Here is a 15,894-nt window from a genome sequence, read left to right as displayed (position 1 = left end):
CTGGGTGCTGCTGGCCAGCACTGAGGCTGCTGCTCAGGGTCTGCAACACCTCGCACCCCAGCGCCCATCCCAGCTGTGCTGCAGGTACCCAGAATTGGGGGGGGCACAGGGCAGGGGGAGCGTGTCACCTGGTGGGGGGGGGGTCTCTGAGTGTTACCAGTGGGAAAGGGGGTCTGGGGTGAGCAAGAGGCTGTTGCATCTGGCAAATGGGAAGCGTGATGTTTTGGTTTGGCTGGAAGTGAGCTCTGTTGAGGAAACCCAAGTGGAGTCTGAATGAAACAAAAATGAAGTATTTTTGTTTAGAAGAAATGTTGAGAAGTAGTTGCATGTTTGCAAGAGGAGGCTCTCAGCTGCAGGGCACAAAGGTAAGGACATAACTTTAATCAGAGGAGGCACTGGGGTGGTCAGAGATGCCAGCCGTGTGGGCAGGTCATGGCGCAGCAGGGCAGCAAGCGTGTTTCGTGCAGCAGGGTGCAAGGTTAGAGGGTCCCATTGCAATTAGAGGTTAGAGGGTCCCAATGCAAGGTCCCATTAGAGGGAGAGGAGATGGAAGTGAAGGCTGTGCTTACAGAAGTCTAAGTCTTGAAAAGCTGTCAGTCTTAAAAAGGCCTAAAAAATACAAGGGCTTCAGTGTGAGCTGCCTGATGGTGCCATGCCCTCCTCAGCAGTGACAGTGCCCAGGAGCAATGGTGAGTAGAAGAAAGCAAGCGTGGGGATGGGATTTCACTGCTGCTAAGGGCTCCCCGTTTGAAAATATAAGGCTGAAAACTGGAGGAGTCAAAGAAAGAAGTGGCAGAGAAGTGTCTGAGGCCTGAAAAAAATCTTCCTTACAAAGTGAAGGCTTCAAAAAATTGAAGTGAGGAGCGTGGGTGACCCATGAAGGAGCGAGTTGGCTAGAAAACACGGGCTGAAAGCTTCCAGGTGGCTAGGGGCACAGCATGAGGGGTCAGGAGCTAAAAGCTTGGCACATTTAGTGGAGAAACATGGTTCACTGTCGTCGCAGTGTCTCCTCATGTGTCCAAGCCCAAATGCCTCCCAGGAAAAAATAGCCATTGGGGTGTAAGTTACCCAGACATCAGGGGCTTGGTGTGCCCATGACTGTTTGTTTTTTTTAATTTCCCCCCCTCTTTCTCCCCAGCAGCATGACTCCTGCCGGTGCACTCTGCCTGTGGCTGGGCTGCCTCCTGCTCTGTGGCGCTGCCCCAACACCCGTCTGTGACCCCAGCACGTGCCCCCCCTGCTCCGAGCCCACCCCCGGGGGCTGCTGCCCACCCTGCGCCCCTGCCTGCGCCTGCCCCCCCTACCTGGAGGATGACTGTGAGATGCAAGGCTTCGCTGACAACCGTGTCCCTGCCGGCCGCTCCTTCTACATCGACTTCGCCCGCAAGCTGTGCACCTGCCAGCCCAGCGGGGACATCACCTGCGCCCCGCACTGCACCCCCGTGCCCCCCACCTGCCAGGCGGTGGGCAGCCCGGTGGCCGATGGCTGTCCCCGCTGCGTCTGCTACGACGAGGAGGAGGTGGCAGTGCCTGCTGGCACCGTGGTCCCCCGGGGTGCCAGGCTCTGCACCTGCCCTCCCGAGGGGGGCCGGCTGCAGTGCGGCGATGGGGGTGAGGAGTGAGATGCCCGCTCTCCGCCAGCCGAGGGCAGGGGGACGGGGAAGCCTCCTGGGGAGCGGGTGGCTTTCTGCTCCTTGTGGCATCCCTGCTGGAAGGCGTTCAGTGCGTCAAACTGCCCTGGAGGGCCTGGCAGTGAGCGCGTTCCTGCCATCGGCTGTGAGGAGATGCCATCCTGTATAAACCAGGGCGCAGTGCCTGTACCCGGCAATGTTTCCTTGCGGCTTGGTCTGCTCCATGGCGGCGGGCAGAGAGGTTGGGGTGACTGCAGCCAGCACGCAACTGAAACAAATTGCAGTTATTTATTTATTTGTGAGATGATTGTGCTTTGTGTATGTTTGTTTATATAGTGTCTTGAGTCAATGTGCTGGATAAACTTCCTTCCAGGATCTGGCTTTTCCCTTTCTGTAACTCCATCAAATTCGAAGTGGTGGGACCACAATCAGGAGATGTGTTGACCTTCCCCTCTCCAGGCATTCCTCCTCTTCCTCACACCAGAGTGAGGTTGTGGGGACTAGGAGGGCTGGTGGGTGGCAGTGTCCTTAGGAGGTGGCAAACCTCCATCCTCCAGAGCAAAGATGTGAAAAGTCACACTGAGGACGTCAGCAGCCATGGAGCAGTCCTTTGTGGCCACCTCTGTGAAGCAGCTCCCTGGCTCTGAGTCCATCACCAGTCCCGTCTCTGTCCTGGTTCAGCACAAATACCCCAAATTGCGTCCTCCTCACTCACTCTCTCCTTCCCACTGCTGGAGACAGCAGAAAAGTGTTCTCTGAATGCTTTGGAGTGTCTGTTTCGGTACGTATATGTACATACATATATATATATGCAGGAAAACTGTAATCAAACGCAGCTTCATCAGGCTGAGCCGTTAACAAATGTCATTTGTGTTTCTTCGAGGGTTGAATAAAAACTGTTTTACCAACAAACTTGTGAAAGCTGTGTTGATAAACACGTATACCAGCCTTAAGCATTAGCTGATGTTACTGTGTCAAGACAAGCTCCCCTCCAGCCACCTGTGCCCCAGGTGCACCTGGAACACGAAGCATGCCTCCCACCCTTGTTTCCCAATCTTGTGGGTTAGGAAACAACAGCTCTTGCTTTCCAGTGGGTTTCTGAGGCAGGCATTGTGAGAGATGTCAGGAGGCGATGTGCTAAACCTCCACAGACACCATGAATCATGCAGTCAGCACATACCTCTTCCCCTACTGATTTCATCACAGCTGAGCTGTGGGAAGGGTGACAAAAATAACTCTCTCCAAGGAGTAAGAGAAGACCCCACAGACAGCTAACTCCTGAAAGATAAAAGCAGAAAGCTGGGGTGTGCCTGTGCCTCCACAGCATGGCTGAGGCTGGCAGGGAGCTCAGGAGGCCACCTGCTCCAAGCCCTGCCCAAGCAGGGCCACCCAGCGCAGGCTGCCCAGGGCCGTGCCCAGGCGGCTTTTGGAGACCCCCAAGGAGGAGCCCCCACAGCTCTCTGGGCAGCCTGTGCCAGGGCTCCTCACCCACACAGCACAGAAGGGCTGCCTGGGGCTCAGAGGGAGCCTCCGGGGCTCCACTTTGTGCCCACTGCCTCTGGTCCTGGTGCTGGGCACCACTGAGAAGTGCCTGGCTCCATCCTCTTTGCACCCTCCCTTCAGGTATTTATGGACATTGATGAGATCCCCCTGAGCCTTCCCTTCTCCAGGCTGAGCAGTCCCAGCTCTCTCAGCCTCTCCTCACAGGAGAGGTGCTCCAGTGCCTTCATCATCTCAGTGGGGGCCCTTCACTAGATTCTTTCCAGTATGTCCATGTCTTTCCTGTACTGGGGAGCCCTGCACAAGAGGTGGACATACTGTAAAGCGTCCTCCTTGCTCCAAACCCTCCTCCAGCAGAGGGTAGCGCAGCACAGTGTGGAAGTGAGAGAGAAAAATGTTAGAGCCCCAGGCAACAAACAGCCATGTCCCAACACAAGCTGGTGAGGATGAACCTCTGTACTCATGCACATCCTTCCCGTGCTCGCAGAGCGCGCTTTGTCACGAGGAATGGTGTTTCACCCAGCACCCCTTTCCCTCCTCAGCTCTTCTCTGTTGGTTGGAAAGTCTCTTTGAGTAAAGTTGAAGCTCAGCATCACCTGGTAGAGCAGACAGTGGTGTGAACATGGCAGCAAGGCCACAGCTCCGGGCTGACCCATTGCAGGGTGGGCGAGCGCGGCCCAGTCTGCTGCTGAGGCCAGGAGCACGAGGAATTTCTTGCGTGGCAGGCTTTAACCCTGTGCTGCACCGGTATTTACAAATATCCAAATGAATTCACGCCCTGGACATATTTGCAAGCTGCAAGTTTTTCAGTCCATGGGGTTAGCTGGCTCTCTTTCTCGTTTGCCATAGGTTTACAGAAATTGGGGTTGGTTCGCAAGTGCAGCGGTTGTTCAGAGTCACGAGCGGTCTCCGCAGGCATGAATTTCTCCTCCTGGAGCGGGTGGCAGTCTGCTGAGCTTTGCTTGGTCTTTGCCTTGCATCTTATCTGCCCCTCGTGCGAGACTGATAACCTTTTCAAAGGAGAGACTGACGGCAACGACTGGATAACACGGCTCTTGTGCCTGTCTACGTAAACACCAGGGTCGGCACAGGAACAAAGAGCAGCCCGTCTTCAAACAGCTGTGGCAAAATTAGCCCTGAAAACTGCAGCTCCTGAAAAGAACTGTTGTTACATACAATGCAATCAAGTCTAAGGGGTTGTTTGTGTTCTTCATCATCCCATAACTTCGTAAAAGATCATCACTGCTGCTTTGTGAAACCGGCGAGGCCTTTCTGCACCGCGTTACAATGATTTAAATAGCACTGTGTTTTGGGCTTAAGTTCTTTCAACATGCCCTCTCAATTCCTGCCTCATGAAGCTGTAAAACATTAGAGGAAAAAAAAATATTCGTGCATGAAAGCTGATTAGGAAGTGTCCTTTTGGCACCACACCATTCAGTGCCAAGAAGCTACGGTATTTGCCCAGGTCTTTCCACCTTTTCGGGCAGCAGGTCAGAACAAGCTGCTGTCTGGGTGGGTATTGCACAGGCTGGCATCCCTGCTGCTCCGCTCCCCCAGCTGCCTCTGTAAAGCCGGAGGAGCCGACACGGGGATTATGTTGGCCGAAACGGCAGAGCAGCAAGCGAGGGGCTGCATAAGCAGAGGGATTTAGCAGGCAGGAATTTCAGGGCAAAACCAATATGCACTCAATACAGCATATATTTTATTTCTGAAATTCAAAAAAATATTTTTTTTCCAATCATTTATTGGGTAATTTCTTTAAATTAAAGATGTGCATGATTTACTATTTTGTAAATCATGTAAAGCATGTTTCCCTAACCAGTGCATATTTTGTCATGCAGAGGATTAAAATATGCATATTTCTACACCTAAGGCCTTTAGCTGGGGAAAAGCAAACATCACAAAAAACTGTCCTTTCACTACACTCCCTAACAAAAACTCCCTCCCCAGCTTTCCTGCAGGCCCCCTTTAGGTACAGGAAGGCCGCTATGAGGTCTCCCCAGAGCCTTCTCCAGGCTGAACAACCCCAGCTCCCTCAGCCTGTCTCGATGGGAGAGGTGCTCTAGCACCTTGATCAACTTCGCGGCCCTCCTCTGGACTCACTCCAACAGGTCCATGTCCTTCCTGTGCTGGGACCCCAGAGCTGAACGCAGTGCCCCAGGTGGGGTCTCACAAGAGCAGAGCAGAGGGGCAGAATCACCTCCCTCGCCCTGCTGGCCACCCTGCTTTTGGTGCAGCCCAGGATACAGTTGGCTTTCTGGGCTGCAAGCACACATTGCTGGCTCATGTCAAGCTTCTTGCTAACCAACACCCCCAGGGCCTTCTCCTCAGGGCTGCTCTAAATCCATTCTCTGCCCAGCCTGTGTTTGTGCTAGGGACTGCCCCAGCTCAGATGCAGGGCCTTGCACTTGGCCTTGTTGAACCTCATGAGGTTCACGCAGGCCCACCTCTCAAGCCTGCCCAGGTCCTTCTGGATGGCATCCCTTCCCTCCAGCCTGTCAACTGCACCACACAGCTTGGTGTTATCGGCAAACCTGCTGAGGGTGCACTCAGTTCCACTGTCCGTGTCGCCTACAAAGACCTTAAGCAGCACCAGTCCCAATACCAACCCCTGAGTAATGCCACTCATCACTGGTCTCCACCTGGACAAGGAGCTGTTGACCACATCTCTCTGAGTGTGACCATCCAGCCAATTTCTCATCCACCGAGTGGTCCGTCTGTTAAATCCACGTCTCTGCAATTTAGAGACAAGGCTGTCATTTGGGATGGTGTCAGATGCTTTGCCCAAGTCCAGGTAGGTGACATCAGTTGCTCTTCCCCTATCCACCAATGCTGTAACCCCGTCATGGAAGGCCACCAGGTTTGTGGCCAAACACTCTTGTTCCAATACAAAAATTCAGTGAGACACCAGTAACAGAATACCCTCTAGAAATTTTCTTTCTGGCCCCAATTTGGATCTTACTCATGGAAACACATGTACTCATCCATGTCTTTGAAAAAGCAACCGGAACACTAATCAATGTTGTTTATGGAATCACACATATAATTAAGTCCCCTTGCCTGAAATTAAAAGTGGCCTAAATCTTAACGATGAAACAAATTTCCAAAATGAGCTATGCAGAAATGTATAACATAACTTGATGGACATTAAAACGTTGAGGAGAGTCTCTGAAGTTAGCAGCTCACAGTAAAAGGCTGCAGGTGGAGGAAGTCACAGGAAAGGTTGAGGGGCACAGAAAAAACAGCATATAAGTGAATCTGTGATTTCGTATGTTTGATCTGTATATTTTTCATTACTATTGAAAATCTAGCTTTAAAAATGTTTGGATCTTAACAAAAATCATCTCTGAATTCAATTTTATTACAACATTTACATTTAGTATATGCATCAGTCTGTATTTAGGGTACAGCGATAGATTTAGCAAAAAAAGCATGCTAGGAATACTGGCCAGGAGAAGGCCGTCAGACTGAACCTTCTGCCTTGTGCTGGTGGTGACACAAAAGTCGGAAGACCAACAGAGAAGATAAATAACCGTGTTTTTCCCCCAGTTTCTTCCATAAGCTTTAGATCACATCTTAGTTGCATCAGGAAGACAAGCCATGCCTGACCTAGGAAGGGCGCATTGCCCTTAGAATTTAGTAGGGTAGTGAAATGGTGGAGTTTTGTTGTATTTTTTAAATTATTATTTTAAATAGAGCACAGGCATAATGCTGCATACCTTGAGCACTCTGAAGATGCACGAATTTCAATCTGGATTTTGAATAAATAATGCCTGGTGTCCCAGCCTTTTCTGATACTGTTTGCAGTGTCCTCATTTTACAGTGCATGTGTGGTTTATTTTCCTTCCTTTTAGCATCGAAGATACTGCTCTGGTTTTCTACAAAGAGGGGCATTTAGAAACAGCCCTAAGTTGGATAATAAAGGATTAGCATTTTGTAAACAGGTGCTCCACAAAAGTAAACATGCTAATCAGCTACTTATGATTATGTTTCCAATCCCTGTCACACCTTCATCTGGCAAGGGAATTTGAGATCAACAGACTAGGAACATGCTCTTCTGGCTGTAATTCAAGTGCATCTCCTCTGGATTTTTTTTGGTTTTGTTTTATTCTCTATAAGGAAAAATTTGCTCCCTGGGAAGAGTGGCGATAAAATTATTTCGTCGTATCATGGGGAGTTATGCTACTCACAGGCACTCTTTTAACGTCAGACAAAGAACTGTTCAAATACCCCTGCATCTAGAACACATATTATGCAGTTAATCACAGATTAACGCTTCCAGAACAATATATCATCCAAAACACCTTGGGGACATATTCTGGAGTAAGTAGATAGGTGTAAAAAGACCATTTTCCTTGAAAACAGTCAGTTATGCCCAGAATTGCATGCTCTTCAGTGCAGGAAGACAGCTGTTGTGCAGTTGATCATGGAGCAGATGAAGGCCCTGGCCTGGTCACCAGAGCAGTTTTGATGTGGCCCACGAGATTCCCAGGAATCTTTGAAGGTGCCCACACCCTGCTGTGACCTCCGTCCTGCTGTCACTCAAGGGAACACATCTGCCAAGCAAGGCACAGCCGCGCGAGGAAGGCTGTCTTCATGTCTGCTAAGTAAGACGTGCACATCAAGTGAGTTTGAGTTTCTTGCTAGAGAGGAGGTGCTATCTTATCTATCGTTAGGCTGCTGCTCCCTTCCTGACGATTCCTGACCTAGCAGGACATCATTTCAGGAACTTGTTACAGTCTACCCAGCTAAACAAGTCAGCACACGGGGCTCGTCCCAAAGAATCCTTTTCAGATAAGTATATATACCATATATGCTTGGAACCATTATTGAAAGTTTGATGTCCATGCCATTTTAATTAACAATTTTGAAACAACAACAAAAAGAAACCCCAAAGTCACACACATTATGGACTATTTACCTGCTAATTCTTTCTTTCATCAAAGCTGCTCCTGCGTTACAAAAGCATAATAAAAATCCCCATACTGTTAAGGACTAGTAAACATTTTTCTTCATTTGCATAAACAAGAAAACCCAAACAAGCAAAAAGGCCCAAGACTGACTGCCCCTGGCCAAAAACTGGTTAAATAGTTTGAAACTTAGCTCAAGATTTCTCAAAACTGTGCCTTTCAGCCAAACAATACTGCTAAAGTAATGCGAATGCTTCGCTTTAAAAATGTGCTTTTCCAGTTCACAGAGAACAGTAGTGTAAAAATAAGTCATCCATGAAGCACATTCTGATTTTTAATTTTATCCTTCGATAGATTGGTTGTTTCAAAAGTCTCTTAACAACCAAGGGCTAAAAAAAAGTTACAGGTTTACATTTTAAAGATTGTCCATCGTATAGACCAAACGTTGCCAACCCACTGGCAGATTTATGGGCCACTTCTGTCATGATCTGAAAACGCTGGATTCGATTAACACAAGGTAAGGATCTTTATAGTAGTCTACAAAGTTGGTAAGGCATTTCACTGCTTTCTTGCACATTGCTTTTCGCTGGCAAAAAACAGCTGTGATCACTCAGCAGGTCCTAAATAACCGAGTCACAGGAAAAAAAAGAAAAAAAAACATTTTTATATTTCCAGGTGACAAGAACGAACAAATAACATGATTTGGGCAATCACTTGAGAGCGCATTAGTGCCAATTTCACTACACGTTACATTGGATGATCGAGTTACTTTAGGACTTAAAATTAAACAACCCAGAACCAATTGAAAGAGCTCAGCAAGCCAAGGAGGGGCGCGTGTGGAATCCACACCGAGGGGGAGCTTGGCAAAACCAGCCAGCTTTACTTACTATCCAGCTACCCTGAACAGTAAAGAGCTGAGAGCACTCAGCCCACGGCTGATGATTTGACGTTACAATTAAACTTGCATTGTCATAGACATGCTCTGGTTTTAGGAGGTGGTGACAGTTTGAATTTATTCTTAGGAAACCAAAACATTTCAGGTAATTGTTTAACATGCAAGGTTTTCATGAGGGAACGAAGTTCAGTTACATTTCCAACAGGATTCCGAAACTACATTTCTTGCCTATTCAACTCTGAAAACCAAGCTGAATATAAGGCTGAAAGGTTTAAAAGATCAGTCGAAGTAACAGAAGCCAGAAAGACAACAACGATATAGCACCTAAAAATGGGAGATTCACACAACGTTTTTGACATTCATGTCTTGCATAGACAAATGCTTATTCATTTTTTTTCCTCAGGACAACTCAGCTTCAGAAAATAAATCTTAAATCAACTTTAATTACAGTTAAATGCATGTGTTTCAGTTTTTCAAAATACATTATTTTCTTTTTAACTGCTGCTACAAGTCTAATAGTTTTATGAAGCTATCATCCCTTGGAAAGACTGCTTCACCCTTTGGGGCTGTCAAGTTCATCAGGAAGCTGAACTGCCTTCTAATTCTTTTTCCCCACGTGACTAGAGAAACAAATAGCTCTATTATTCATGCAGTAAGTCTCTGTGGCCCTGCTCCAGAAGAAGATCCATAAACCTGAAGCTACTTTTAGGACAGAGGAACTGGGAACTCTAATCCTTCAGTGTGGGTCTGTCTTCTGGCCATGTTTTGATATCAAAATGATGCGTTGTGCACAGCAGGACCACATGAAGTTCTTCCCTTCTAATCCCTTCACCCACACGCTGGTTTCCGCTGGAAGAAAACCTAGGCATACAGGCAGAAGAAAGCTGAAGGGCTCTCCAAGAGGTCCCTAATCATGATCAGGAGACCAGAAGAGGGAAGCAATTCCTTTGCAGGTAAATGCAGCCCAACACGCAGCCCTTACAGAGTTTCCCTGAGGTCAGCTGGACTCCACTTTGACCCAATATCCAGATCGAGGAAAGTCTCTGCAGAGCCAGAGCCATGCCTATCAATTATGTCTTCCAACATTTCTTTTGTGAACAGTCATTTAAAAATACATACTGACCAATTTGGAGTTGATTTACTAAATAAAGTTGTTTCTAAAGTTAAAAAATAATGGCAAATCAGCTTGCTTGTCACAGAAGTCTTGGGAAAAGTGGACTGAAAACTGTTTTGGGTTAGTGATCTAGATTACGTTGGGAAAAAATAAAAAGTTTCAATAATTATGTTTGCATAAGAATTGCAGTAATTTAAAAACCAAGTTAGCTCTTCTCTTGCCTACCAATACAACTTTAATTGGGGGTAAGGGGCAATTATACATGGGTTTAATGTTAGGTTCCCTATAAAGACTTTGTACATAACTGCCTAACGTAAACATTTTTTTTCCAACTACCACAGAATAGTGATGCTTTGTTTAAACCAGCAGTCTTTCCTACACAGCAAAAAAGGAAGCACATTTTCTTCCAGATTGCGAAAAGAAAGCTGCATGTCTAGGCAGCTCATACCCCCTACTCTCACCGAATTAAAAGAGTTTGAGTTCCTTATCTTAAGTAATCTCTTGGATTATATTGGTAACTTTTCCAATTTTAATAACTAACTTGACCACATTTGTGTTTCTAATTTGACAGTAGAACTACTCCCTATTCTCCCTTTCATAGCAGCCTCCATCAGCTTCACCTTCCAGGTATTTACCAACCAGCTAAAGACAAGGTCACAAATGTCTCAGCATGTAGCTTCTGGTAAAATGTGTGAGTGGGGAGGGGGAATGAAGAAGCTAACCAGGTGATGTTTTCTTCCTGAAAAAATAAGCTTTCAGAAGTTTGCAGAACCTGATGCCTGTTTCTGAGTTCAAGATGGCAGATCAACTGTACATACTCCAGCCAGCTGTGCAGTTATTAAGCTGTTTTAATACCTTTTTTTATTTTAAACATAGGTCAGTTCTGCTAGTCTTAAAGTTGGGGCAAATACCCATTGCCACATGATCTACAAACCCCAGTTTAGTTCATGCTTCCCTTTGGTGCTGGCTACTTGCTACCCTCCTAGATCTGCCGCCGAGCCATTTCCTTGCATACCTTCAAGCCAGTGAGGAAAGTGCTGCTGTTGTGCAGTGATAACTCATCAGGGAGGGAAAGGAGGCAGTGAGAAATGACTGTTCTTCTAGCAGAGGCTGATTTGGAAAAAGCACAGATTCAACCATAGCCCTGTACCTACTGAGAAGTCATTACTCAGCTGCCTACAAGATACAAAATTTAGCACACTATTAAACGTGAAGAAGGGTAGCTGAATAATCCCCCCCAAAGAAATCAAAAAGCATAGCCAATCACATAATGGAAATTGTGAGGGTGATGAAGTACTTGTAGAGTCTTAAAAAAAAAAAAAAAATCTGTCTCAGTTCTAGTCATCTTAGGTATCCTTTGTAGGAGCAGTAGGTTGAATGTTTCCAGAGGAGCATGATCTGTACATGATAGCTTTCTTTTAGAAGTATTTTTGGGTTGAATTGGATTTGACAATAGCTTTTAGGATAGTTATGCTTTGTCAAAATCTTCCTAATTAAATCTTACATGAGTCATTTGCAAGTTATGCTCTTTACAAACATGTCACATTAGTGGCAAAGGAGAGAACTTAGAAGAACAAAAATTCTTTAGAAATTATCACTCCAGCAGGAACAGATCATTACAGTCTTTGAACTAGGAAGCAAAATCCTCAGTCATGAATAGATGAAAGCTATTGCAGAAACATCACTAGTGATGAGTAAAGCCCGAGTTTTCAAAACAGCTACCAGTCACTTAAAACTAGTATCATTCTCCTTGTATGTGTACCAGTGTTACAGACATTTTTCTGAAGTTTTTCTTCATACCAACTTAAACATGACCTGTAAGATAGTCTTTAAAGACCTCCTTTCAAGCATTTAAGCATATAAAAAAGTACATGCTTTAAAATCTCACTGAAATTAACGGGACCTAAGCATATGCCTGAGTATTTTGTGAAACAGAAATTTAAGTATTCAATTAAATATTTGCATCTGCTAGAGAGTTCTGCTCAAATACAATGTCTAAAGCTTCCATAAGCTAACATCCTTTTCCCTGTCATATTAGAAATGCAACTAGATTTGATCTAAACAAGAAGAGATTTCTGGTTTTGATCTAATCCGACAGAGGGACAAAGGGACGGGAAGAGAGGACGTTGATCATACTGTGAAGACTCCTGGCATCTCTTATTTCTATTTAACAATGGGAAACATTAAGTTCCAAGAGTGAGCACTCATGGATGAAAGGAAAGACTCCAAACTTTGGGGGAAAAAATAAAAGGACTGTTACCACAAAAAATGTTTTCATCATTAGCTCTTAGATTTTAAATGACAAAAGGATTTTCTACTCTAATAAAGCCTGCTGTGTATTCTGGTAGTGACCTTCAGATTTGAAAACATTTTAAAGAAATTCATAAATTATACTTCTCTTTGTATTGGGGGAAAATATTTCAAATGCAATGAAACAGTGATAGCAGAATTCATGACTGTATAGTACATATCTTTTCACTTTTCAGAATCAGATGTACAAACTATAAACTCTTAAATTTCTCTAATAACTGGAAGTGTCGTAGGCATTTCAATTTACTTACCTGAATACTCATTTAGCAAATATCTTCAGATACAAGTCTAGATACAGAGTTAATGTAATTTGAATATTAGTTTACACATAATATAAATCAATGTTTGACAATATCAAAATCCCATCAAACAGTGGGCCCTTCTTATGCTATTATCAAATATACTATATCACTGTGGGATAGCTGAGAATCATAGAACGCTAGTATAGGCTTGTTTATTAAATTTGGTCAGTTTTCAGACCTTCCATATAGGAATACTAAACATTTATTTTTCCCCTCTGGAAATTCTTTTTTTTTTTTCCCCTCCTGCGTAATACAGTCGTCATCCCAATTCCTAATGAATTTATAAAAATATTTTTTATCCAATAATCCCGGCAAGGTAAAAATAGGAGTTTTTATAGCAAATGATAAACAGGCTCACGGACTATGAGAGAAACTAAACTTAAGTTGCCATACATTCGCTACCGAATCACACATCACCATTTTCTTTTTGTGTGTGTTGCTGTCCACCTCAGACTAGCAGTTTTTAAGGTGCAGAAGCATCTTTCAAATATATGCATCAAACTTAATGATCAATTTCCACACACTAGTGTCACATGCTTTAAATTTACATCACCTGCCCACCAAGAGCTGTGTTAAATAACAGCACTAATTGAAACTGCATAATTCTTTAGAAACTGCAGCACTTCCAATTCAGAGAACAAAGGGGTGCTTATGTGGTTCTTTATATTACTAGATATAATTTTCTGAAATAAGAAAATTAAAAGAAATGAAAAACACATTTGAAAGAAGTTGCTGCACCTGCAAAAACACTCTTTAAGCTTACTATGAAATACAAAAAAGTGCACCCTTCTATATCTACATATAAAACATATTAGAAATAAAACTTGTGTAAAATGTTTGCTGTGCAAACTATAAAAACAGTCAGTCAGTCCATTCTTTTTCCTAAACGTTTTGTCACACTCTCTTGCTTCCTACTGCAGAGAATCGCTGTTATCCAAAACCAGCCCACTGATATTTGTCGTTGAGAGATCTCCTCCATCATCTTCACCGCTGTCTACAGACTCATCCTCACTTTGCCCTGCCATCATAACTTGCTGAACAGCCAAAGTAGCACCATCAGATGACAAGGACTGGAGACTGTCTACATTCATGTTGACTGGAGCTGTAATTGTTACAACAGCACCTGGAGAAGCACAATCATAGAATTTTAGCATCTTTCTTCATTTCTCAGTTTAAGTTACACATATTTATATGTAACAGATTTTGTTTCTAATTGACAGGAAGAAAAGCTAAAGAATGAAATTAGAATAAAAGCTAAACAGATTGTTTTACACTTAAATGTTAGGAAATGCCAGAATTAAGTTGGCCAAGAATCTTAAAGGTAGCTGTGTTCTGGACACTCATTACAGGAATTCTCCAATCTAGTCTTCACAAGATCATTTCTGCAGAGTATTCCAGATTAATTAATTGCAGAAAAGCGGGAGTGTTCATAGAGATCCAAGGTGACTTAAATGGATAAAGCTGTTGTTAGATTCAGCAGAAGCTGTGGGAAAAGCTGCTACAAGATTGTAACGAATAAAGCAGCAGGCTGCAGGAAAGAAAGGATGGTCCTGAGATTAAAGCAGTTAGAATCAATTTAAGAAAGAGAAGTATTTGTTTGATCTGATGCTAGGGGAAGTTACTTCAGTCAAATTCTTTGGAAACTATTGTATTTCTCTGCTTCCCAATGCTCAACTTGAAACACATGAGGCATATATAGAACCACAGATGCTCAGCCCCTCTAGCAATAGCGAAAGGAATGCGAACTGTATGGGGAGTCATGAAGCTGAAAGAGCAGTCCAGTACTGCTAGTCAAACAGAATGCTAGCGATGTACCTAACACATACTGAGAGAACTTACTTGCGCATCTAACCTTCACTCTGTCATTTCATAACTTTTGAAATAAAAGCAACGGTCTCACAACATAGATTCTAATAAAATACACCCCAAACCCAGAAAAAAAAAGGATGGAAGAAAGAACACATTTTTTGTTATGCTTTTCCAGATTAAAAACATAGTCATGCTGAAATATCAAGAAGTTCTCCCACCAGATGTATCAACCCCTTCATTTCCCTGGTACAGAGGAATTAACTGTATTATCTGTGTTTTTGCCAGTTCTCCTTACCATCTGACATTGTGAGCTCATTAGATTGCTGCTGAGCAACTCCTGAGGCAATGGAGTCAGGCCAGAACCTCTGAACTGGTCTGTTCTGAGCTGTTTTCTTCTTTGTTTTTGGAGTTTCAGAACAACTGGAATCCAGCATTGGCTGAAGAATTCGCCTTCTAGCATTGATAAACCTAAACACAATCAAAAGTATGAAGTACTTTTAACCTGAAGGCAGTGAATGTTCTCTCTCTCAGATTTAGAAAGTATGAAGTAGAGGAAAAAAAGTCAGAAGTATGAAAACTGCAAAGTGTCAATTTTCCCTCCCAGCTCCACTTGACATTCTTTTTAGCATGTAAAACTAGAACTCCTAAGAGCACTGGCATCGTTCGATACCGGCAAACTAGCTAAGCAAGTACTTCTATCATTTTGCTGCTAGCAGCATTTTCCCCCAGACCTCAGATACGGAAACTCTCCAGACAGCCTGACAGACGTACGTTTCAAGATCTTATTAAAAGCTAAGCACCAGAAAAGTTGCTGACAGCACAATTCAGAAAGCTGATACTCCTCTCATTAGGGTTCACCTAAAATCTATCCCCATTCTGACCTAGTTTGTTAGGTCTGGTTTCATTTACTTCCCAAAGCTCCAGACTTAATTATTTTATAGGCTCACTGGCTTTCCCAGGCCTGGTTCCTGATCCAGGAGACAATACTAAACACATTTTTCAGATCTTATCCAATTCCTTTTCATTCCCTGAATTCCACTTGTTCACTCCAGCATGCTAATTATCACTCTTTCCCCTTTCTGCTAGTGAACAAGACAATATTTAATCCACATTTCACTTAGCTACTAGCAGTTGAGCAAATTAATTTCACTGTAGGTAGCTGTGGCAAGAAGGAGCTGTGACTGAGGATAGCATTTCCTGCTAAGTCTGACAAAAAACATCCATGACACGTCTTTACCTGCAGTGGAAGGAAGCAGAGTGCAGCTGGCAGGTCCGCATAGCAACCGCAAAGCTTTGCAGAGACTTTAGCCCAGAGCTCCGTTACTACTATGCCATGCAGACACAGTTACATTGATCCACTTCTGGAGCCACTGCACTGCCACTAGCTTGTGCATTTCCCCACTGAACCCCACTGCAGTCATGC

At 44.3% G+C, this 15,894-nt stretch overlaps 2 protein-coding genes across 12 annotated transcripts in view; one reads left to right on the top strand and one right to left on the bottom strand.

Moving 5' to 3' along the window:
* On the top strand, positions 1-13,530 carry LOC310880994 (fibulin-2-like). 3 transcript variants are annotated; one of them, XR_014572035.1, is made up of 2 exons: positions 1-84; positions 1,139-13,530. XR_014572035.1 is itself a non-coding variant. In XM_083797657.1 (2 exons), the coding sequence occupies exons 1-2, from the start codon at positions 1,013-1,015 to the stop codon at positions 1,620-1,622; spliced, it is 531 nt and encodes a 176-aa protein (XP_083653783.1). In that variant the 5' UTR covers positions 146-1,012; the 3' UTR covers positions 1,623-13,530. The 3 variants fall into 3 exon arrangements, 1 of the variants encoding a protein (XP_083653783.1); XR_014572036.1 differs by having other exon boundaries at positions 32-84; positions 1,142-13,530; XM_083797657.1 differs by lacking the exon at positions 1-84 and adding an exon at positions 146-1,059.
* The window catches only part of PKNOX1 (PBX/knotted 1 homeobox 1), a 44,568-nt gene continuing 37,701 nt past the window's right edge, over positions 9,028-15,894 (bottom strand). For all 9 annotated transcript variants that reach the window (XM_083797554.1, XM_083797557.1, XM_083797555.1 and 6 more), the window contains 2 exons: positions 14,767-14,939; positions 9,028-13,785 (listed from right to left, as the gene is read on the bottom strand). In XM_083797554.1, coding sequence (XP_083653680.1) covers positions 13,574-13,785; positions 14,767-14,939 — 385 coding nt within the window. In that variant the 3' untranslated portion in view covers positions 9,028-13,573. The remainder of the gene's footprint in view (positions 13,786-14,766; positions 14,940-15,894) is intronic.

Source organism: Anser anser (genome assembly GCF_964211835.1).
Source record: "Anser anser genome assembly, chromosome: 1".
NCBI lineage: Eukaryota > Metazoa > Chordata > Aves > Anseriformes > Anatidae > Anser > Anser anser.
Note: the sequence above shows the minus strand (reverse complement) of the source record. Positions and strands in the feature narration are given on the sequence as shown.